Source organism: Trachurus japonicus, chromosome 11, assembly GCF_045865225.1.
Source record: "Trachurus japonicus isolate A0001 chromosome 11, Traja_1.0".
Taxonomy (NCBI): Eukaryota; Metazoa; Chordata; class Actinopteri; order Carangiformes; family Carangidae; genus Trachurus; species Trachurus japonicus.
The window spans coordinates 839,374-862,827 of record NC_140917.1 but is presented as its reverse complement, the minus strand read 5'-3'; the positions used below and the strand labels follow the sequence as shown (position 1 = coordinate 862,827).

Sequence of the window (23,454 nt, the reverse complement as noted above, 5' to 3'; positions counted from 1 at the left end):
GAAAACACTGGAGTGAAGTCGTTTTTAAAACTTTCACTTTCGAATTCTTTGTCACGCACAAGGAAATTGTCGTCGACGCTCAACCGCCTCCGTCTTTTTGGAAAACTCAGACTCAGACACCATAGAACACTATAGATTATAGATTATAGATTATAGTTAATCAGTCTATACACCATGGCTCTGTTTGATGTCAGCGGGTTTAAGTCTCTTGCTGAGCTCCGGGCGCAGATTCTTCCATCGGGACAGACGCGGCTCGCCGACCGGACCAGCCACTACACGTTTGGGACCAAGACTCAGGAATTCTCTGTTCCTGTGGGAGCTGATGTGAGTATAAATAAGGACTTTATTTAGAAACTTCATCTACAACAGGTCGCTACAGGAGCCGCAGCCTGAAGCGTCAGACGCGGTGACCGGGTCACTTTACGCGTCTGCTGTTTGCTGTGGTGCGCGAGCTTCCTGTCAGATGTTATTATGCATTAATCTAAACTATCACGAGTTATTGTCAGAGAATATTAGAAAGTGATAAATATACGACTCTTGTGTTATCTTCGGCACGTGCACGCGCACACACGCACTATACTCTAACACCATTGTTTGATTGCAGCCCTCAGGGTTTCTCCAGTCCTGTAACAGTGATGGAGGAGGGGTGTGTATTGAGATGAACCACGGCACCACCACCCTGGCCTTCAAGTTCAGACACGGAGTCATCGTGGCCGTGGACTCCAGAGCCTCAGCTGGACGGTACTTAGGTAAAACACACTGATGTGGGGAAGCATGGAGGTTTTATTCTGTCAGATTTAGATTCAGACGTTCAGATTCAGATGTTTTTATTCATTTACTAAGAAAAATACACATAGGATGCACTTAACAAACAAAGGACCCAGGCAACAGGCGGCATCCTCACACACACACACACACACACACACACACACACACACACACACACACACACACACACACACTCCCCACCCTCCCACCCACATACCAGATCAGATCTAGCAATTGGTTAGAAAAGGTGGAATTGCAACAAACAGTAAGGAAAAGTGGACTATACAGCACATCCATGAATATCTCTCTACTGTTGGAAAAGTTTCATTATTATTAGATGTGTGGGAAAGCAGGAGGTTATAGAGTTACAGAGTCCTAAAGCCCAGTGACAAGTCATATTCACATCAACACACTGTGCATCCTCTCAGAAAAAACCTCATCAACTCAGGGAACAAAGATCTTTGAGGAGACTCTGCACTGTAAAACTGAAGTGGTCATTAAATGTGAACAAGGCAGCAGACCCTATAAGATGCTGCTACAGTTCTTCAGTCTCGGTCACTAAACATCTTTTTCCAATGTGTCTCCTCAGCGTCCAACGATGTGAACAAGGTGATAGAGATCAACCCGTACCTGCTGGGCACCATGTCGGGCAGCGCTGCAGACTGTCAGTACTGGGAGAGGCTGCTGGCTAAAGAATGCAGGTCTGTCATTCAGTTTTAATGTGGTACCATTCATCTGTCAGCTCCTTTTGTTCATTCAGTTTTTCAACATATCTTCATTATCAAATATACTTTTGATGGTGAAGAGCACATCCAGAGGTTCTGTTCACCTCTGCACCTCCACACCTACATGCTCAGACTTTCCCAGTCAGGCCTCATGGTGTTATATGGCTGAAACATTTTATTTAGTTCCTGTTGTGCTTCACCTGACTTCAGTAACTTTACCCAGATGAAATAAAACAAAATCAAAAGGTAGTTTCCTTATAAACCCAGGAAGAGGATCATAAGACTGAGTTGAAACTAAACTAAACTATCATGGCTGACTGGTTTTCTTATGATTTGATCTCTTTACTTGTTTTTTATTTCTTTCATCCAGGCTGTACAAGCTGAGGAACAACCACAGGATCTCTGTAGCTGCTGCGTCGAAGCTGCTGTGTAACATGATGCTGGGCTACAGAGGCATGGGCCTCTCTGTGGGGAGCATGATCTGTGGATGGGACAAATCTGTGAGTGTGTTAGATAATGATGTTCTGCAACATGGATGAGCCTGATGGGTGACTCTGAATTACCCATAATAGGTGTGAATCTAAGTGTGTGAGGTTGGTTGTCTATGAGACGGCCCTGTGATGGACTGGTGACCTGTATCATGACTGTGTGTCCTCAGGGTCCTGGTCTATGTGGATGATGATAATGTCTTTATGTCCCTCAGGGTCCTGGTCTGTACTATGTGGATGATGATAATGTCTTAATGTCCCTCAGGGTCCTGGTCTATGTGGATGATGATAATGTCTTTATGTCCCTCAGGGTCCTGGTCTATGTGGATGATGATAATGTCTTTATGTCCCTCAGGGTCCTGGTCTGTACTATGTGGATGATGATAATGTCTTTATGTCCCTCAGGGTCCTGGTCTGTACTATGTGGATGATGATAATGTCTTAATGTCCCTCAGGGTCCTGGTCTTTACTATGTGGATGATGATAATGTCTTTATGTCCCTCAGGGTCCTGGTCTGTACTATGTGGATGATGATAATGTCTTTATGTCCCTCAGGGTCCTGGTCTGTACTATGTGGATGATGATAATGTCTTTATGTCCCTCAGGGTCCTGGTCTTTACTATGTGGATGATGATAATGTCTTTATGTCCCTCAGGGTCCTGGTCTATGTGGATGATGATAATGTCTTAATGTCCCTCAGGGTCCTGGTCTATGTGGATGATGATAATGTCTTTATGTCCCTCAGGGTCCTGGTCTATGTGGATGATGATAATGTCTTAATGTCCCTCAGGGTCCTGGTCTATGTGGATGATGATAATGTCTTAATGTCCCTCAGGGTCCTGGTCTGTACTATGTGGATGATGATAATGTCTTAATGTCCCTCAGGGTCCTGGTCTATGTGGATGATGATAATGTCTTAATGTCCCTCAGGGTCCTGGTCTGTACTATGTGGATGATGATAATGTCTTAATGTCCCTCAGGGTCCTGGTCTTTACTATGTGGATGATGATAATGTCTTAATGTCCCTCAGGGTCCTGGTCTATGTGGATGATGATAATGTCTTTATGTCCCTCAGGGTCCTGGTCTATGTGGATGATGATAATGTCTTAATGTCCCTCAGGGTCCTGGTCTGTACTATGTGGATGATGATAATGTCTTAATGTCCCTCAGGGTCCTGGTCTATGTGGATGATGATAATGTCTTAATGTCCCTCAGGGTCCTGGTCTATGTGGATGATGATAATGTCTTAATGTCCCTCAGGGTCCTGGTCTATGTGGATGATGATAATGTCTTAATGTCCCTCAGGGTCCTGGTCTGTACTATGTGGATGATGATAATGTCTTAATGTCCCTCAGGGTCCTGGTCTATGTGGATGATGATAATGTCTTTATGTCCCTCAGGGTCCTGGTCTATGTGGATGATGATAATGTCTTAATGTCCCTCAGGGTCCTGGTCTATGTGGATGATGATAATGTCTTAATGTCCCTCAGGGTCCTGGTCTGTACTATGTGGATGATGATAATGTCTTTATGTCCTCAGGGTCCTGGTCTATGTGGATGATGATAATGTCTTAATGTCCCTCAGGGTCCTGGTCTATGTGGATGATGATAATGTCTTAATGTCCCTCAGGGTCCTGGTCTATGTGGATGATGATAATGTCTTAATGTCCCTCAGGGTCCTGGTCTGTACTATGTGGATGATGATAATGTCTTTATGTCCCCCAGGGTCCTGGTCTGTACTATGTGGATGATGATAATGTCTTTATGTCCCTCAGGGTCCTGGTCTATGTGGATGATGATAATGTCTTAATGTCCCTCAGGGTCCTGGTCTGTACTATGTGGATGATGATAATGTCTTTATGTCCCTCAGGGTCCTGGTCTATGTGGATGATGATAATGTCTTAATGTCCCTCAGGGTCCTGGTCTGTACTATGTGGATGATGATAATGTCTTAATGTCCCTCAGGGTCCTGGTCTATGTGGATGATGATAATGTCTTTATGTCCCTCAGGGTCCTGGTCTGTACTATGTGGATGATGATAATGTCTTTATGTCCCTCAGGGTCCTGGTCTGTACTATGTGGATGATGATAATGTCTTTATGTCCCTCAGGGTCCTGGTCTATGTGGATGATGATAATGTCTTTATGTCCCTCAGGGTCCTGGTCTGTACTATGTGGATGATGATAATGTCTTTATGTCCTCAGGGTCCTGGTCTATGTGGATGATGATAATGTCTTTATGTCCCTCAGGGTCCTGGTCTGTACTATGTGGATGATGATAATGTCTTTATGTCCCTCAGGGTCCTGGTCTTTACTATGTGGATGATGATAATGTCTTTATGTCCCTCAGGGTCCTGGTCTGTACTATGTGGATGATGATAATGTCTTTATGTCCCTCAGGGTCCTGGTCTATGTGGATGATGATAATGTCTTTATGTCCTCAGGGTCCTGGTCTGTACTATGTGGATGATGATAATGTCTTTATGTCCCTCAGGGTCCTGGTCTATGTGGATGATGATAATGTCTTTATGTCCCTCAGGGTCCTGGTCTGTACTATGTGGATGATGATAATGTCTTTATGTCCCTCAGGGTCCTGGTCTGTACTATGTGGATGATGATAATGTCTTTATGTCCCTCAGGGTCCTGGTCTATGTGGATGATGATAATGTCTTTATGTCCCTCAGGGTCCTGGTCTATGTGGATGATGATAATGTCTTTATGTCCCTCAGGGTCCTGGTCTATGTGGATGATGATAATGTCTTTATGTCCCTCAGGGTCCTGGTCTATGTGGATGATGATAATGTCTTAATGTCCCTCAGGGTCCTGGTCTGTACTATGTGGATGATGATAATGTCTTTATGTCCCTCAGGGTCCTGGTCTGTACTATGTGGATGATGATAATGTCTTTATGTCCCTCAGGGTCCTGGTCTATGTGGATGATGATAATGTCTTTATGTCCCTCAGGGTCCTGGTCTATGTGGATGATGATAATGTCTTTATGTCCCTCAGGGTCCTGGTCTTTACTATGTGGATGATGATAATGTCTTAATGTCCCTCAGGGTCCTGGTCTATGTGGATGATGATAATGTCTTAATGTCCCTCAGGGTCCTGGTCTATGTGGATGATGATAATGTCTTTATGTCCCTCAGGGTCCTGGTCTATGTGGATGATGATAATGTCTTTATGTCCCTCAGGGTCCTGGTCTTTACTATGTGGATGATGATAATGTCTTTATGTCCCTCAGGGTCCTGGTCTTTACTATGTGGATGATGATAATGTCTTAATGTCCCTCAGGGTCCTGGTCTATGTGGATGATGATAATGTCTTTATGTCCCTCAGGGTCCTGGTCTATGTGGATGATGATAATGTCTTAATGTCCCTCAGGGTCCTGGTCTGTACTATGTGGATGATGATAATGTCTTTATGTCCCTCAGGGTCCTGGTCTGTACTATGTGGATGATGATAATGTCTTTATGTCCCTCAGGGTCCTGGTCTTTACTATGTGGATGATGATAATGTCTTTATGTCCCTCAGGGTCCTGGTCTGTACTATGTGGATGATGATAATGTCTTTATGTCCCTCAGGGTCCTGGTCTGTACTATGTGGATGATGATAATGTCTTAATGTCCCTCAGGGTCCTGGTCTTTACTATGTGGATGATGATAATGTCTTTATGTCCTCAGGGTCCTGGTCTGTACTATGTGGATGACAACGGGACTCGTCTGTCCGGCCGGATGTTCTCCACCGGCTGTGGGAACAGCTATGCGTACGGCGTGGTGGACAGCGGCTACAGGGAGGACATGACGGTGGAGGAGGCCTACGAGCTGGGACGGAGAGGCATCGCTCACGCTACTCACAGAGACGCCTACTCTGGAGGAGTCGTCAACAGTGAGTCAACTTCTACTTTCTTTGAGTTTTAGTGCTGTTGTGTTTTTCTTTAAAGCTTTAAAGCAGAAGTCAGGTGAATGTTTGTGTTAATCTAAGTCTTAAATAGTTGTATCTTCCGACAGCAATCACTTCTATAGAGTGTTTGGTCTGAAACACGGGTCTGTCAGTCACTCTGCTCTGCTCTGAGCCCAGGAGAAAACTTTCCTTGTATCCTACAACCTTTATCCAATGAGGAGAGAGAACGGCATAAAGGGGCAGTCCTCTCTGTGTGTGCAGCCAAGGGATGCGCCTGAATGTGGTGACGTAGGGACGAGGACCAATAGATACATGACGAGGGCGGGGGCTGCTAACTCCATCTGCTGACAGGAAGTTAGACAAAACCACCGGATCGCTGACTTCTGCTTTAAACATCAGAGTTTTTTTTTTAAAGTATATTTTTTTGGCCTTTTTGCCTTTATTTGACAGCACATAGTGAGATAGACAGGAAAGGGGGAGGCAGAGAGAGGGGGAATGACATGCAGGAAAGGTCTGCCCGACGCAGGATTCGAACCGGGGACGCCTGCGTTGAGGACTGTAGCCTCTACATGGGGCGGCCGCTTTACCCACTGCGCCATGCACCGCCCCAAACATCAGAGAGTTAAAGTAATGACAACTGATGACAAGAGATGCAGATCTCCATCCCTGTCCCTCCTCATTTCCATCTCCTGTCCTCTCTTTCTCTACTGTCGCTGAATTTAAAAAAATCATTAAAAGGGGAAAAAACAATTTAACATAAACTGAGTTTTCATTTGTCTGTGTGTGTGTGTGTGTGTGTGTGTGTGTGTGTATGTGTGTGTGTGTGTGTGTGTGTGTGTAGTGTACCACATGCGGGAGGACGGCTGGATAAAGGTGTGTAAGGAGGACGTGTCCGAGTTGATCCATCGCTACAGGAAGGGAATGTTCTGAGTTTAACGTCGTCAACACTGTGATAATGGTTAAATCACAGGTTTTATTTTCACAGTGATGTAAGTTTTTTATTTTTAATAAGAAACAAAATCATTGTTTTCCAGCTGAGTGGTTCATGTCTAAATAATAACAGATCAGAATGTAACATGTAAACAGAAAACAGAACAGAGTTAAACTGTCATTATTAAATTAGTAACTTATCTTTTACCCTGTCTGTCTTCTGTATATCATACCATCTTAGTCCAGGCTGATGATCTTGGTTCACTGTATTAACTGATTTGTATGAACCTGTTGAAATCATCTCACAACACACAGCTCCAAATAAAGTCTGTAGTTTGACTCACCTGTCTCACCTCCTGTCATGACTCACCTGAACTGATTAATGACGTCAGCAACTAAATCCACTCAATTTGAAATAAACATTTTCAGCCACTATTAAAAATATGTTACAATGTAGATGACATGGAAAATATACGTAAATAATATTCTAGTTATTTACATCTTTGTCATCCATTATTATTGGTATCTATTGTTATTTCGTCACAACCAATATTTCAGCTCAAGGTCTTATATATTTTATTTTAATATATTTTATTTCTATGTTGGTTTTATGGGATTTGTTTTGTTTTTTTGCTGTGTGAATGTGACCACAAACATGCTGGAGGTGCAAAACCAGGTGGTAAACAATACTTCAGTATTTGTTTATGGTCCCATATGTAATTCATAGTCTAAAATATGTCACAGGTTGTCAGTGGTGCACAAAGTAATGGGATTAGCTCAGATGTCATGTGTTTCCATGCAGAGTTCATCTCCACAGGTTTCACACATGGAGGATGTCGTGTTCAGTTCAATCAAAAAGGTTTTTTACTTTACTACTTGTTTTTGACTTAAAAACATAAAATACTAACATAGCCTACTTACTTGAGTGCAGGTCTGTTTTCTGCTGTGTCACCATAGGACAAGAGACAGCTGTGATGTCATCAGTTACCAGGCAGGTTTCAGTGCAGCAGGTTTTTTCAGGTGAAAGTCGAAGCAGCTCTGAGGCTGAATGTGTTGAGTGAACAGTCTGAGTGTGAGAGGAGTGGATCTGCTCATTTTACGTGTGGATCAAACAAAAGACGATCTCTATATACGCATATTGTCTATAACCATCACAGACTGAGACAGAAAAAAAAACATCAGTCTCAGTTTGTGTCTCTCATCCAACCTGCCATGAAGATCATACAAATAACACAAATAACTCAAACATGACAATATGACACAACTGGAATTATTATCACTGAAGGTTTTGTCTTTTTTCCATTTTCACATCTGCTTTTAAAACTGAAACTATATTTTTATCACCATCCACAAAATCCACAAACACAATAATTTAACAAAAAGCTCTTCAACAAAGTCATTAACCTACTATAATCTATTTGTCATATGTTGAGTCACATTTCCACTTAAATTCTGTTTTGTTTGTTTTCATAATTTAATTTTACATGTACAGGTCAGAGCTGTTCACTGTGTTTATCTATCAATCACAAAAACACACATTTATAATTTTAGGGACTTTATTGAAAGGCAAAACAAAAGTACAAAAGGAGTGAAACAGCAGAGCAACTTCATTTAACATTAGTTTTTATATTCACTAATTAATTTAACCCAACACAGGAGTTACTGTTCTTTTTCTAAATGTTGAGCTCAGAGAAGTCGTCTGAGAAAACATGATGAGCTTCAGTCTCAAACGTCCCACAACCTTCAACAAGCTCAGCTACAATATCTTGTTCACACACCTCAAATTAAAGATCATGAAACAAAAAACAATCAACTCTGGATTCATTCAAGAAAACCTACTGAGACATAAGTTATTTATAACTTTATGACAATTTAACATTGTTTTTTTTTTATTATTCGATCAATTTTGAAGAAATATACAGAGTATTTACAAGCCTGGAAAATCTATTTTTGTACTGGTGTTTATGTTTTGTGTGTGTGTGTGAATATTTAGACCTGTATCACTGATTTTTAATTATGAAAACCCAACACCAGAGACATGAAACTGTAAATACAGAGGTTTTGTTATAGATGAAACCTTGAACTAACTGTCTGTGTGAAGAAGAACTGTGATGATTTCATTTGATTTTTCAATATTTAATAGTTCAGAGGCCTTTCCAGGTTTCTATATTTAAAGGATCAAATGAACTTTAGTTTATTTTTACCATCTGTGTTGATACATCTGGGATAATAGGCTAGATGAACTTTGTTTTCCAACCCAAAGACACAGAACTTAAAGAATTTATGATCTGAATGATGAATAATCCGTGAATTCCCAGTTCAGAGGAGACGGTGGTGACTCTGATCCAGTGTAAAGTCTCCATGAACCTGAGGAGACAAAGAAAGAATATTTTATTAAATTATGTTAGTTAAATAAATATCTGAGTTCACTTCCACAGATCAATTTTATACACTCACAGGATTATCTGAACCTGAAACATCCAGGATTCAGTCATTTAAAGGTGAAAAAGAATTTACAAACTCAAACTCAAATGTGTCACTTTACAGTGGATGAAGAAACAGTCAGATTATTACATGAGGTAACTCACTGTGTTCAGACTGAGCTGTTTGTCCTTCAAACAGTCGGAGGATTCAGCATCTCCTTGACCTCTGGGTCTTGTTTAGGCGGAGCTGTAAGGTCAGAAACACACTGTTACTGTAGCTGATGTTCACTCCTCCACATCCTCTCAACTGACAGAAAATATAAAAACATTTTGACTCCACAGAGTTCATGTGAGTTCAGAGAAAACACAGCAGAGAGGTTTTACTCACGAGACGGAGGACGCTTGGCTGAAATAGAGAGAAAACACAAATAAACACATGAATAACAGCAGACTGATACAGACACACTTCAGCTTTTTTGTTTAGATCTTTTATGTTTTAGTTTTATTTTCTCACCACTTTTCTTTCTGTAGATGAAGAATCCAACGGCACCGATGACGAGAGCGAGAAGGACGAGTGCAGCGATGACGATGATGATCAGAGTAGTGGAGCTCTCTGTTGGAGAAACAACAACAAACCAATCACAACCTGAGTAGATGAAGGTCAGAGGAGAAACCAGAGTAAACACTGGACACTTCAGTCTGTTAGAACCTGTGTGTGTGTTTATTCTGCTGTTGTCAGCTCCTGTTTTCACTGGTCTGTGAATAATCACTGTGTCTGTGATTACTGACCCTCGTCTGCCTCTGTTGTCTCTGTTTATAGATTTGTTCTCATCACTGTCTAAACAACAAGACCTTCTGATAATCAGAGTCAACTTTATTCTGAGCTGTGAATCGACTTGGTCAATAAACTCGACTCTGACTGTAGATACACATGAATGAAAAAATATTGCCTGTTGATTCCTGAAAATTTGTTGCCTGGAACTGAATTTTACAATGATGTCAGTGAAATAAATCTATAAATATAGAAAATTCAATAATTGTAAAAACATGCAGTACAAAAATACAGTGGACGAACACTTTAGAACTTTATGAACTACAACTTTTTACTTTTTGAAAAATTTTAAAATTCATCAGAGTAACATGTTGATCTTGAGATGTTGATTTAATGAAAGGATTAAAGAAACTGACCAGAAAACAACACAAACACATGTTTGAATATAAGAACAGGGGTGAAGGTCTAATAACCCAAATCAAATGTGTTTCCCATCTTCATCCCCTCTGAGTCAAATCTTACCATTGGTCCTGATCTTTGTTTTGTCCAGTTTAGTGACGTCGTCCTTCAGTCCAGAGAGCTGAAACACACAGTCGTAGTTCTCCCAGTCTTCAGGTTTGACTGATGAGACGTCCAGGTCAACAGTTATCTGGAAGGAGCCATCATGGTTGGGGAGGATCTCTCCTTGGTCCACGTCCTCATGAAGCTCCTCTCCATTCTTCCTCCAGAACATGACAGCTTTGTCTGGGTAGAAACCTGTAGCGTGGCAGCTGACTGGAGAGGAGGGAGTCTTCTGGAGGAGGGACACTGAGGGGGGGGCTGGAGGACAAAAATGACGGTTTATACTTAGGAATGAGAGTAAAGCCGGGTTCAAACTACATGATTTCCGTCTTTGACAATGGTCACCATTAAACGATCACAGAGGCAAAAACTCTTGCCGTGTCTTGGTCGGGAGACTGGCAACACTACAAGTATGACCCCGACCAATCATCGATCACAGCCAATCACGACCTCGCGCAACTTCATAAGCCATTGGAGAGGTGTCACAACAAATGTCCTAGATGCAAAATCACTGTTTGTCAGTTATGTTACACTACACATCTGTTCGTCGTTCCCAACACTCATAATCAGGCCAGACGCTGTAAATGTGTCAGCCATGAGAAAATCGTGTGAAAATTGACCTGAAATCATGTAGCCAGATCCTGCCTTAAGGGAAACATGGTCTATAAACCAGGGGTCTTCAACGTTTTCCAGGCCAAGGACCCCCAAACTGATGGAGAGATGGAGCGGGGACCCCCTACTTATATATATTGTATAAAATTGTGTTTTATAGCCTATTTAACTGGTCCTATAGTGCCATACAGGGCCGTTGTATAGGGGAGAAAGGTGATGATAATTCTAGGGACCCACAAAAACCCCAGTAGTCTAATCTTGTATGACTGAATTATTCTGCATAAGACCCTGACTGATACTCATAGTAATGCTGCATTAGCATCAAAACAAAGTAGGCTAAATAAAAAATGATAATGAAAAAAAGTGGAAAAGTCAGGGGGCAGGGGCCCACTTTAATATTCTTTCAGGGGGCCCAGAATTCCTAGCCACGGCCCTGGTGCCATATGCCAAAAGTACCCTATTCTGGACTATAAATCACACTTTTTTTTAGGAGTTTGTCTGGTCATGGGACTCCTGTATTAAGGGATTTACATAAATATATGCCATGCCAGATCACAACAGGTCACAACTACGCTGGTGGTAACTGAACGCTGCTACTTCACCAATGAAAGAATTACTAAACCATAAAAAGACAGAGAAAACAAAGCAGTCTTTCCCCTACTTTGTTTTTTTCTCTGGCTTTTTATGCCTTTATTTTGAAAGGGCAGCTGGAGAGAGACGGGGGCGCGGAGAGAAAGTGAGAGGGGGATTGACACGCAGCAATGGGACTGTCGGAGGGTCGCTGCAGCGGCCGTGCTCTACCAAGACTCGCAACTCACCCCCACTCGTCAGCGCCGCGGTCATCGGAGCTGATTCTGACATTTACACCGGGCCCGTGGTGTCATGTCTCGGTTCCACGGAGCGTTTCAGTGAAGCTGCTGCATTGTCGCTGCGCTATGAGCAGACGTGGCGGCGCGCGTAAACGTCACCGTCGTATGAGTGTGTGCTGCCTGTGAATTAACGTATGGAGAACGAAAACTAAAGTCCCATCGTTGTGTTGTGTCGCCAACGGTCCAGGGACCGAGTGTCACAGCACCAGTGGTGTGTGTGTGTGTGTGCGCGCGCCCGCGCCCGGGCTGATTTTAGAGGGGGGTGGGGGGGAGTGAGCGAGAGAGAGTGAGAGAGAGACGGTGCGCCGTGTTTGTATCAGATACAATAAAGGCTCGCCTGACACCTATATTATAGGAAAACAAAGGACTTGTATGTAAAAATCTTATGTTAAGCTGCAGGGAACACCCCTATATTCACAATGGATCTTTTTTCATAACTTCCATATCTTTTTTCATATTTTTTTTCCCTCAACCAAAACTTTCGCGACCCCCCTGCAGTACCTCCGCGGACCCCCTAGGGGTCGCGGACCCCCTGTTGAAGACCTCTGCTATAAACCATATTTACATGACCATGTATATAAAAAAAACACCCATTTATTTAAATTATATCATGTGACTCTACCTTTTCTCATCAGAGAGTTTTTCCCATACTCCACATACTTCTTCAGCCAGTCAGGACAAATCTGGAAGTAGTACTGCTTCTGTCTCACATGGACTTTGCTTTCCTCCCACTTGAGTTTGGTGATGACAGCCTGTGGTTTTGGAGCGATCCATGCCTCTGTCTTCAGGTCCAGTGCTATGAAGTCTTCTCCATCATAACCAAACTGATGATATGCAGTGACCTCCTGTGTCTCACTGTCCCATTCACAGCCGTACATCCACTGGTAAACATGGACACCTGAGACAGAGAGAGATGTTTGTTGTAAACACAGTGGGTCTCATTCATGAAACGTTATTAAATCTGTGTAGATTTACACATAAAAGTCCACACTACTAAAACTCTACTCCGGATTCATAATCGGTGCGGGAAACTCAGATTTGATCGTAAGCATGTGTGTAAGATTATGAATGCCCACCCATCGTAAATTAACAGCAATTAGCATAGATGTGTTTCAAAGGCATCAGCATATTTTGAACATAAGAGAGTAATATGAATTAAAATTGTAATTTCGAACAGTGACAAGCGATATTTCTCTGCATTCCTACATTTATACAAGCACTACACACGGTCAGGAGCAGGTGTAGATTTCGTGAGTAGCTATGAAACATGAAACATCAACACACACAAACTAGTTGCACAGAAAACATCACTGAGCTGCTCGTTTCACACAGTCTGCTGCCGTCACCTGCTGCTCCAAACAACATCTACTGTAAAACTCTTCTGATTATTTGTAGAAAAACATTTAAGTCAAAGTGATGTTGATGTTTGTTCTTGTTTAACTTGAATGTAGAATCTGTGTTAAAGTCTTGTAGAGCAGAGGAGTCACATGGTCTCTGGTTTCTGTCCCTCAGACCAGCTGATCCTCCTCCACTGGTTAATAACTGTTGTTGTTTTAAAGTCTCCGTCTTCTGTCCTGATGAAAACCTCCAGCTGGAAACCAGTGTGTGTGTGTGTGTGTGAGTGTGAGTGTGTGTTCAGGGAGCAGCCATGTTTGAATGGAGGCTCTGAACCAATCAGCAGCTGTTTCCTGCTCCTCAACTAGTTGTAATTATTGATGTGAACTGGATCAGTGGAGACTGATGGAGTCTGACAGAGACAAACTGTTGATATCAACTAGTGACTGACACACTGTGGTCAGAGCAGAGATAAACCTCTGTTCTACTTTACTTTTAGACATTTACAGCTCAAACTAATCATTCTTGTCATTATTAATTATATAAAATCAATAAAAATCAATCAGTTCATTGATTACACTGTAACACATCACAAAGTCATGAAGGTGAAATCTTTACATTTCTCCTTTAATCCACCGACTCAACACTTCATTCATTCATCATTTAGTGTGTTGAACACACACACAACGACTGTGGTTCTTTCTGCTCCAGATGTGGAGTCAGTAACTCAGACTGTGTTGGATGAATCCAGATGTTTCTGTGTGGTTCACTCAGCTGACCTGAGATCTGCTGTCACTTCCTGCTTCACACACTCGACCATGTGTTGTGTGGTTGCTATGGCAGCAGTCACCAGGTAACAGCAGCACAGTGACAGAGGATCAACATCCAGCTGAAGCTTTTCACTGCTTCATAACCAGCTGTTCATCACTTCACTGCTTCATAACCAGCTGTTCATCACTTCACTGCTTCATTAACCAGCTGTTCATCACTTCACTGCTTCATAACCAGCTGTTCACCACTTCACTGCTTCATTAACCAGCTGTTCATCACTTCACTGCTTCATTAACCAGCTGTTCATCACTTCACTGCTTCATAACCAGCTGTTCATCACTTCACTGCTTCATTAACCAGCTGTTCATCACTTCACTGCTTCATAACCAGCTGTTCATCACTTCACTGCTTCATAACCAGCTGTTCACCACTTCACTGCTTCATAACCAGCTGTTCATCACTTCACTGCTTCATAACCAGCTGTTCATCACTTCACTGCTTCATAACCAGCTGTTCATCACTTCACTGCTTCATAACCAGCTGTTCATCACTTCACTGCTTCATAACCAGCTGTTCATCACTTCACTGCTTCATAACCAGCTGTTCATCACTTCACTGCTTCATAACCAGCTGTTCATCACTTCACCGCTTCATAACCAGCTGTTCATCACTTCACTGCTTCATAACCAGCTGTTCATCACTTCACCACTTCATAACCAGCTGTTCATCACTTCACTGCTTCATTAACCAGCTGTTCATCACTTCACCGCTTCATAACCAGCTGTTCATCACTTCACTGCTTCATAACCAGCTGTTCATCACTTCACCGCTTCATAACCAGCTGTTCATCACTTCACTGCTTCATAACCAGCTGTTCATCACTTCACTGCTTCATAACCAGCTGTTCATCACTTCACTGCTTCATAACCAGCTGTTCATCACTTCACTGCTTCATTAACCAGCTGTTCATCACTTCACTGCTTCATAACCAGCTGTTCATCACTTCACCACTTCATAACCAGCTGTTCATCACTTCACCACTTCATAACCAGCTGTTCATCACTTCACTGCTTCAGCTGTTCATCACTTCACTGCTTCATAACCGGCTGTTCATCACTTCACTGCTTCATAACCAGCTGTTCATCACTTCACTGCTTCATAACCAGCTGTTCATCACTTCACCGCTTCATAACCAGCTGTTCATCACTTCACTGCTTCATAACCAGCTGTTCATCACTTCACCACTTCATAACCAGCTGTTCATCACTTCACTGCTTCATTAACCAGCTGTTCATCACTTCACCGCTTCATAACCAGCTGTTCATCACTTCACTGCTTCATAACCAGCTGTTCATCACTTCACCGCTTCATAACCAGCTGTTCATCACTTCACTGCTTCATAACCAGCTGTTCATCACTTCACTGCTTCATAACCAGCTGTTCATCACTTCACTGCTTCATAACCAGCTGTTCATCACTTCACTGCTTCATAACCAGCTGTTCATCACTTCACTGCTTCATAACCAGCTGTTCATCACTTCACTGCTTCATAACCAGATGTTCATCACTTCACTGCTTCATAACCAGCTGTTCATCACTTCACTGCTTCATAACCAGATGTTCATCACTTCACTGCTTCATAACCAGCTGTTCATCACTTCACTGCTTCATTAACCAGCTGTTCATCACTTCACTGCTTCATAACCAGCTGTTCATCACTTCACTGCTTCATTAACCAGCTGTTCATCACTTCACTGCTTCATTAACCAGCTGTTCATCACTTCACTGCTTCATTAACCAGATGTTCATCACTTCACTGCTTCATTAACCAGCTGTTCATCACTTCACTGCTTCATTAACCAGATGTTCATCACTTCACTGCTTCATTAACCAGCTGTTCATCACTTCACTGCTTCATAACCAGATGTTCATCACTTCACTGCTTCATAACCAGCTGTTCATCACTTCACTGCTTCATTAACCAGCTGTTCATCACTTCACTGCTTCATTAACCAGCTGTTCATCACTTCACTGCTTCATTAACCAGATGTTCATCACTTCACTGCTTCATTAACCAGCTGTTCATCACTTCACTGCTTCATAACCAGCTGTTCATCACTTCACTGCTTCATTAACCAGATGTTCATCACTTCACTGCTTCATTAACCAGCTGTTCATCACTTCACTGCTTCATAACCAGCTGTTCATCACTTCACTGCTTCATAACCAGCTGTTCACCACTTCACTGCTTCATAACCAGCTGTTCATCACTTCACTGCTTCATTAACCAGCTGTTCATCACTTCACTGCTTCATTAACCAGCTGTTCATCACTTCACTGCTTCATTAACCAGATGTTCATCACTTCACTGCTTCATAACCAGCTGTTCATCACTTCACTGCTTCATAACCAGATGTTTAGTTGGTCTACAGTTTCTCTGTGAGGTTGCTGGTGGTGACGTGAGGTTCAGTCTGAGCTGATGTTCCTCTGCAGTGACCTCTGACCTTCACACTCAGTGTGCTCTGTTTCCTCTGTGTGTGTGTGTGTGTGTGTGTGTGTGTGTGTGTGTGTGTGTGTCATTAACACTACAGTAACTTGGATTGTCAACATTCATTAGTGAACTGTATCCAGGTGTTTACAGGTTATTGTCCATGATGTGAAGCCTGCAGAGCTGGTTCAGACAGACAACTCAGGCTGCACTCATCCTGATCAGCTGATCAGTCACATCCTCCTCTAAACAGGACGGCTACTAAACCTCCAGTTCACCTGCTCATCCCTGGCTCTGCTGCTGTTAATGCTGCTGCTGCTGCTGCTGCTGCTGCTGCTGCTGCTGCTGCTGTTAATGCTGCTGGTTCTCATCTCAGAGTTGTCTGACTGAAATCTTATTTGTGTCAGAAGTTAAAAGGAGGTTTGTGAAGAGCAGCCTGAACTCTAGATCATCAGTCTCTAAACGACCACTGACCAAATCTGATCTGATCTAATATTAAAATCTATAGAGGTAACTAACGTTCATATAATGTTGATGCAGCACTGAGGCCTATAACAACATACTGTATGGGTCAACATTTCAAGTCTCTAACTTGCTGTCAACAGGTGAATCATCGACCTGCACAAAGAAGATGAAGTGTGACTGTTGGTGATTTTTGTCTTTTTTGTTTCTCTGTTGTCATTAGTTCAACAACAGGAGTCATAAAAATATATTTATATATTTAATTGTTATTGTGTGAGAGGAAGCTGCTGAACAAGACCAAGACCTGAAACCATGATGATGGTGAGATTCTGATACGAGGGGACAAGATGTTGTTGTTGAGACAGAATGTTTGTAAAAATGTGTTACTCAAATAAACTTGTCTTGTCTCATAATAAATCAATTCTTGATAAGTGACTAAACGACACAACTATTGTCCTGTGTGTTTAATTAAAAAAGATGGTCAGAGCATCACACTGCAGGTTCTCACACACTTCACTTCAGTCAGATACGTATGTCATTTAGGTGTGTGTGGTTTTATAGCTTGTGTGTGTGTGTCATTTATTTAATATTCCATTGATGTGTTGGATGTGAGTTGTTAATACCGGTAACTATCCTTTTATGTGTGGAAACTAAAACATTGTGATTCTCACATACACAGATAGATTCACTCTGAACATTTAAAGCTGCTGTTTTGTTGAAACCAATGATCTGAATAAAACTTTCACAGTGTCCTGTCAGTGTAAATAAACGTCAATGTTACTGAAGTCAAACAAGAATCCAACAGAAACATCCTGGTTCCCATTCAGACAATACATTAATAATCTATTATGGGATGGACTGAAACACGGTGTGTGTGTGTGTGTGTGTGTGTGTGTGTGTGTGTGTGTGTGTGTGTGTGTGTGTGTGTGTGTGTGTGTGTGATACAAGTACACTTGAAATTTAACAAACTATAGTAAACAAACATTTTATAATAAACAGTGAAACATAAACAAACCTCCAGTTTGGTTGAAGCGTTGTTTTGCTATGTCAATGTTGCCTTTGAAGGTCTGCTGGGTACCTAAACAGGCCTGGGTCTCCCTCTCCTTGTACTGTGGATCTTCTGCTGTGACTTTGCTCATCCAGTCCTGTTTGAGTTCTGTTTCCTTTGTGATGCTGTCACAGTAATACATTGGGGCGTCATCAACCAGACCAACAGACACATACTCGGGGAAGTTTGGGACTCCAGAAGAAGCAGTGTAGAAATACTTCAGAGAATGAGTCACTGGAAGAACAATTGAAAAAAAAGACTTCAGTTTCATCATTAAACATTAAAGGTTTTTTATTTTAATTTATTTTATTTCTAATCACTCAAATGTGTTCTGAATCAAAAATAACTACACAGACAAGAGTTCCAAAAAATCTCTGCCGTGCAGAAAATAAGATTAAAAATACATTATAGATCAGCACATTTTATTTACTATAATGATGCACAATATTAAAAATTTCAACCGATAACCGGTTATTTCCTGCTTCTCATTGCCGATACCAATACCGATAGCTTCTTCTTTTTGCCTTTAATGTATAGGAGAGTCGAGAGAGAGACAGGAAATGGGAGGCAGAGAGGGGGAATGGCACACAGCATAGGACCGTTCGCTGTGGGATTCGAACCAGGGTCGCCTGCAGTGAGGACTGTAGCCTCACACACCAACTGAGCTAAACACCGCCCCAAATTAATATTTTTGTATTTAACATAATAGCCTAGCCTATCTAACAAAAGCTCTGGCTATTCAACTTTTCATTTATTTTTTTCATGTCATATCACACAAATATTTGTGGTCATTTGCTGTAAATAAAAAACAGCAGCAAAAGACACTCACAGGCCAAACATTTACCATATGGAATTAATAAATTAAAAGCACTGACATATCAAATCATCAAAACAAAAAGTACATCCCTCAAGAAAATTGTTTAACAGAACTATAACTGGTTTATCTGCAAATAACAAGATTCATAATTCAAGTATTTATGCATAAGAAATACATTCAACCTAAAGTGCATGAGGAGGTATAGGTACATGCGCGGATATTTTACGACTGTACTATGTAGGCCTACTGTACTGAATGTGTGATTTGCTCCAAGCGACAGTGGTAAAGCAGCTGTATATTAACAGCTGTAGAGCTGTAGAGCTGTTAATACGTCACATTATTACATTTTAATATTTTTAGAGAACATCTAACCATGTAGAGAAAACACACACAGGACCGCTGACTTGTGTCATCAGAACATGCATGTCCTGTGAATTTCATTTCAGAAATCTGGTCACCACTGACGGGGTACTCGGCCTGCAAACAATTTCCCCCCATTTCCTCATTAATTTATCGGATTTTTTATTGGATAAAATTGACCGGGTCGATAAAAAATTATGCAATTTTCCCTCAAATCGGCCAATATTTTATCGGTCCGATAATTATTGTGCATCCCTATTTTATTATTGTTAGAAAATATATATTTCGGTTATTAATTATGAAATGGGACAAATATCTGGGTCATGCAACCATGTAGCTGACTTACATTAATAATAATAGTAACCATTATAAAAGCCATTTGTAAAACCCATTGCCATTTTTTTTCTAGTTATGAATATCTAAGTTTGAAGCAGGTTGATTATATTCAGATTTGGTCTCTACCTTTAATCAGAAACCACTATGTCCTTTAAATTGAAGGGGAGATTCAGGTGTCCATCAGCTCATTAACAGTAATACAAGCATTCAATAATAAATAATAATAGCTTGACAGCCTTATTTATAAGCCACCGTCTTAAACTGAAGTGCTACATAGCAAGACCGCAGTGGTTAAGATCTAATAACACATCCGCAGTAATTTCAGCTTTAGGTGGAATGGCTTTACGATCACTATAAATCAAACTATAGGACAAAATGACCCTAAAATCTATGTTCATTAGGTCAGTGGCCAGTGATTGGAGTAGGCTACATATGTTTTGTTGTGTAAATTTACTGTCACACTAAAAAGTATTTGCAGACTTTCATGTTGGTTATTTTTATATTGTTTAGGGGGCGGTTTATTTTGCTGCTTCTCCCTGTTTCTGTTCAGTTATGAAATACTAGCCTACAGTTTTTGGTAAATATTGTATGAACGATGTCTGTTTAAGTGACTTGAAAAATACAACAATTCATCATGTTAATAATGTCAGTGTCTTCCACTGCTGTCAACAGAGCAGAACGTTGGTTTGTCATCTATAGGCCAACAACGCCATCAACTGACAAATGGCTGTAATTAACATCAACAATCTAACACTTTAACTGTAACCTTATTTTAAATGATGATACAGATAAGATGATTTTGACAATTCAGTCAGGATTTAAACGATTTGGACAGATTTGTTTGATTGTAGATAAATCTGTGTCAACATACAGTACTGTAGTTAATATCGCCTACTACTACAATATGATTTTCTTTCTAACACGAGCAACTTTGAGATTAGACAGGTCAAGCGTAGGCTACAATCATACGCTGTTTCAACCACACGTCTATGTTCTGTTGTGTTTCCTTCATTTGTCTGATTTATTGTGAGACTTTAGCGCCTTGTCATTCTGCTTCTACTGATCTTGATGGAAACAAAAAAAAAAAAAAAAAAAAAAAAATATATAATAAAATGGTCCGGAAAATAAAAAAGTATGAAGGAAAATCTAAATGTATCTAGCCTACAGTTGGCTACGTAAATAGATCGATCATTTTTCATTTTTACACAATTCACTAATTTTAAAATGATTAACTCACCTGCCGCCGCTTCGTGTAAAGCTATTCCCACAAAAACCAGGGAAATGAAGGTCTTCATGGTGACCGGGAGGATGGAAATCTTCGACAAATAGTTCACCTACTACCAGAGAACTTCTAGACTGGCTCTGCTGCTGCTCAGAACAGCCGAGGAGATACTGCGTTTGGAGCGGCTGCGACACAGAACTTCAGTGGCGAAGGCGTGACCGGCCTCCATCTGAGCCAATGAGAATTCAGTATGAGCGTCTACGTCACTTAAATCTGGGCAGAACAGACAGACTGAGGTTAGGAACGAAAGTGAAAGTTAAAGTTGTAGATTTCAGGCTGTGACAGAGGACAGAGACTGAGAGGAGACTGGACCTGAGTCTGTCAGTGTGTTCACATTAAGATCATAACTTCATCTGCTCAGACCAGTCTTCATGTCTGTGATGAACATCTGGGAGGTCAAAGGTCACTGAGTTACAGATCAGAGACTCTGGAGCTTTTAGAGAGACAGTGTGTTTTATTCATCATGTATTGTTATTGTTTTCCTATGATATGACTGTCCTGACTTTAAAAACAACATCAAATATAAAAACCTAGAGTTGTTCCAGTGATGTGACAGTAAATGTGGTGAAGAGCGCCCTCCTGTGGATCAAAGCTGCAGCTGATGTTTCACTGTGGAGGACAAACCAAATATGAACAAGGGATTTATTCTAAATGATCAGTTTGCTGTCAAATACGGTAATTGAAAGAGATGGATGTCTCCTCATTTACACTTATGAGTTTTCACTTCTTAGTACAAATAATCAACCTATATAGCCTACCGTAAAACACCAAATAAAGGCCCGGGCGTTTATTTGCTTAAATCGCTCAAATCAACAGGCGTTTATTAGGGACCTGCGTTTATTTGGTAATAAACGTAATTTATTTTTATTTTTTTGATTGAATGAATGAAGTAGGCCTTCAACTAATAATAATGCAACGTATAGCCTAACTAAACACGCGTATGAGTAATCAGAGAACAGTAGGCTGTTTACGCTACTTTTAAAAGGAGTCATTTAAAACGAGGAGCGAGCCGAGCCGAGCCGACACGGTGCAGCCCAGGACAGGTGCTGAAGTGCGGATGAGAGGAGTGGACAGACCGGGCAGGAGCAACCAGCCCAGAGGCGACTTTAACGTCACGAGACACCCGCTATATTTGCATAGAATATTTTTTGGCAACCAGAAAAACAATGTTTGACCCGGCGTTTATTTGGGATAGGCGTTTAATATAGAAAATATTTTGCTACACCCGGCGGTTAATTGGGACCGGCGGCAATTTGGGACTTGGCCATTATTTGAAGTTTTACGGTATCACAAGACAGTGAACACGAAGCAGTAATTTGTTTCATTGTTCTGCTTTTCAAAATGAAAACAAGAGTGAAGGTCACAGGTCACAAATGTCCCAGTCAAGTGTATTAATCACATTGATTGTATGAACAAAACTATTTACATTATGTTTCATCTCTAACAGAGACACTGAGCTGCTCCTTGTTGCTGAGACCTTGTTTCACAGCAGCAGTGAAAATGATCTAAATTTGTATTCACATGATGTCTGTAAAAACTGTAACAAATCTAAATCACAGATCAGGTCATGTGACCAATAATCTAAATATCACCACCAGTTTAATGTTATGATGTTAATGATCTGACACAAAGTTGTTTTTCACTTTTATCAGTTTAACATTGAAACACACACACACACACACTGTGACGGCCTCCTGCCTGTGTATGCCTGTGTGTGCGTGTATGGTTGTCTCTGCCTTGTCAAGCTGCAGGTGATGAGCTGGTGGGCGTGGCCGATTCCCAACCTGTGTTAAGCTGGTCCTTCCTCCTGCCTCAGTCTCTTCCTGACATCGCCTGGCTCCGGAGGGAGAGCTGTGTGCCGCAGCCCCTCGTTTTCTTTTGTGTTCCCTTTGTTTGCTTTGCCATCATTTTGGTCCCTTTTGTTGGGAAATAAATTATCATTTTGTTACTTTTACCTGCGTAGTTCCTTTTATTTGTCCGACCATGAGCCAGGTCGTGACAAATGTGGGGGCTCGTCTCGTTGTCCGTGTGCGCTAGTAAGCCAGAGTTGTGAATGAACTCACGGGAGTTTGTGAATGGAGCCGCTTTAGCGGCGTTACTATTGAGTAGCGTGGGAACCCGGAAGTCGCGAGGGCTTGTGTGTGTGGTTTGTACGCCACGGTTTAGCTGGGAACTGCGTCGGTAAATTTTGGGCCATGGTTGTGTTGTTTCTCTGGGTCACTTGGCTTTTGTTGCTGCTTAAAGATAATTGTTTTGTCTGGGCATCCTGATCAGTTAGCCGCCGGGTGAGCAGATCTCGCCACTTTATTATTTTGCCTTTTTTGTTTTGGTCGGTAACCCTGAGGAGGGGGTGCGCTGGCTTTGGGTTGTTGCAACTGGCCAGTCTCGGTCAGAGGTAATATCCTGTGGTTGGTGTCACTTCGAGCTCGGCAAGCCGACGAAGACTACGTGAGGTTTTGTAAGTATTGTGGTAGGTAGTTAGGGGTTGGGGTGTCTCGGCTTGTTT

General features: G+C 41.6%; 2 protein-coding genes across 3 annotated transcripts; one reads left to right on the top strand and one right to left on the bottom strand.

Annotated features, from left to right (window-relative positions):
* The first annotated feature begins 21 nt into the window (after positions 1–21).
* Positions 22–7,024, top strand: psmb8a (proteasome 20S subunit beta 8A). Of its 2 annotated transcripts, none has more exons than XM_085790609.1 (6): positions 22–324; positions 605–749; positions 1,358–1,469; positions 1,864–1,993; positions 5,663–5,867; positions 6,724–7,024. In XM_085790609.1, exons 1-6 carry the CDS (start codon positions 175–177, stop codon positions 6,810–6,812), a joined length of 831 nt encoding a protein of 276 aa, XP_085646735.1. In that variant the 5' UTR covers positions 22–174; the 3' UTR covers positions 6,813–7,024. The 2 variants fall into 2 exon arrangements, with proteins under 2 accessions (XP_085646735.1, XP_085646736.1); XM_085790610.1 differs by having other exon boundaries at positions 22–328; positions 612–749.
* A 1,326-nt stretch (positions 7,025–8,350) lies between these two features.
* LOC146977842 (major histocompatibility complex class I-related protein 1-like) lies at positions 8,351–21,050 on the bottom strand. The gene is made up of 7 exons (XM_085790607.1): positions 20,904–21,050; positions 18,121–18,387; positions 12,672–12,947; positions 10,530–10,826; positions 9,750–9,848; positions 9,401–9,641; positions 8,351–9,179 (listed from the first exon to the last, which is right to left on the bottom strand). The coding sequence occupies exons 1-6, from the start codon at positions 20,959–20,961 to the stop codon at positions 9,616–9,618; spliced, it is 1,023 nt and encodes a 340-aa protein (XP_085646733.1). The 5' UTR covers positions 20,962–21,050; the 3' UTR covers positions 8,351–9,179; positions 9,401–9,615.
* Positions 21,051–23,454: the final 2,404 nt, after the last annotated feature.

Coding starts and splice junctions, on each gene's coding strand:
- psmb8a (XM_085790609.1), top strand. CDS start 175: ATGGCTCTGTTTGATGTCAGCGGGTTTAAGTCTCTTGCTGAGCTCCGG. Junction 1,470..1,863: donor CTGCTGGCTAAAGAATGCAG/GTCTGTCATTCA, acceptor TCTTTCATCCAG/GCTGTACAAGCTGAGGAACA. Junction 1,994..5,662: donor TCTGTGGATGGGACAAATCT/GTGAGTGTGTTA, acceptor TTATGTCCTCAG/GGTCCTGGTCTGTACTATGT.
- LOC146977842 (XM_085790607.1), bottom strand. CDS start 20,961: ATGAAGACCTTCATTTCCCTGGTTTTTGTGGGAATAGCTTTACACGAA. Junction 12,948..18,120: donor ACGCTTCAACCAAACTGGAG/GTTTGTTTATGT, acceptor TCTCTGTCTCAG/GTGTCCATGTTTACCAGTGG. Junction 10,827..12,671: donor AAACTCTCTGATGAGAAAAG/GTAGAGTCACAT, acceptor TTTGTCCTCCAG/CCCCCCCCTCAGTGTCCCTC.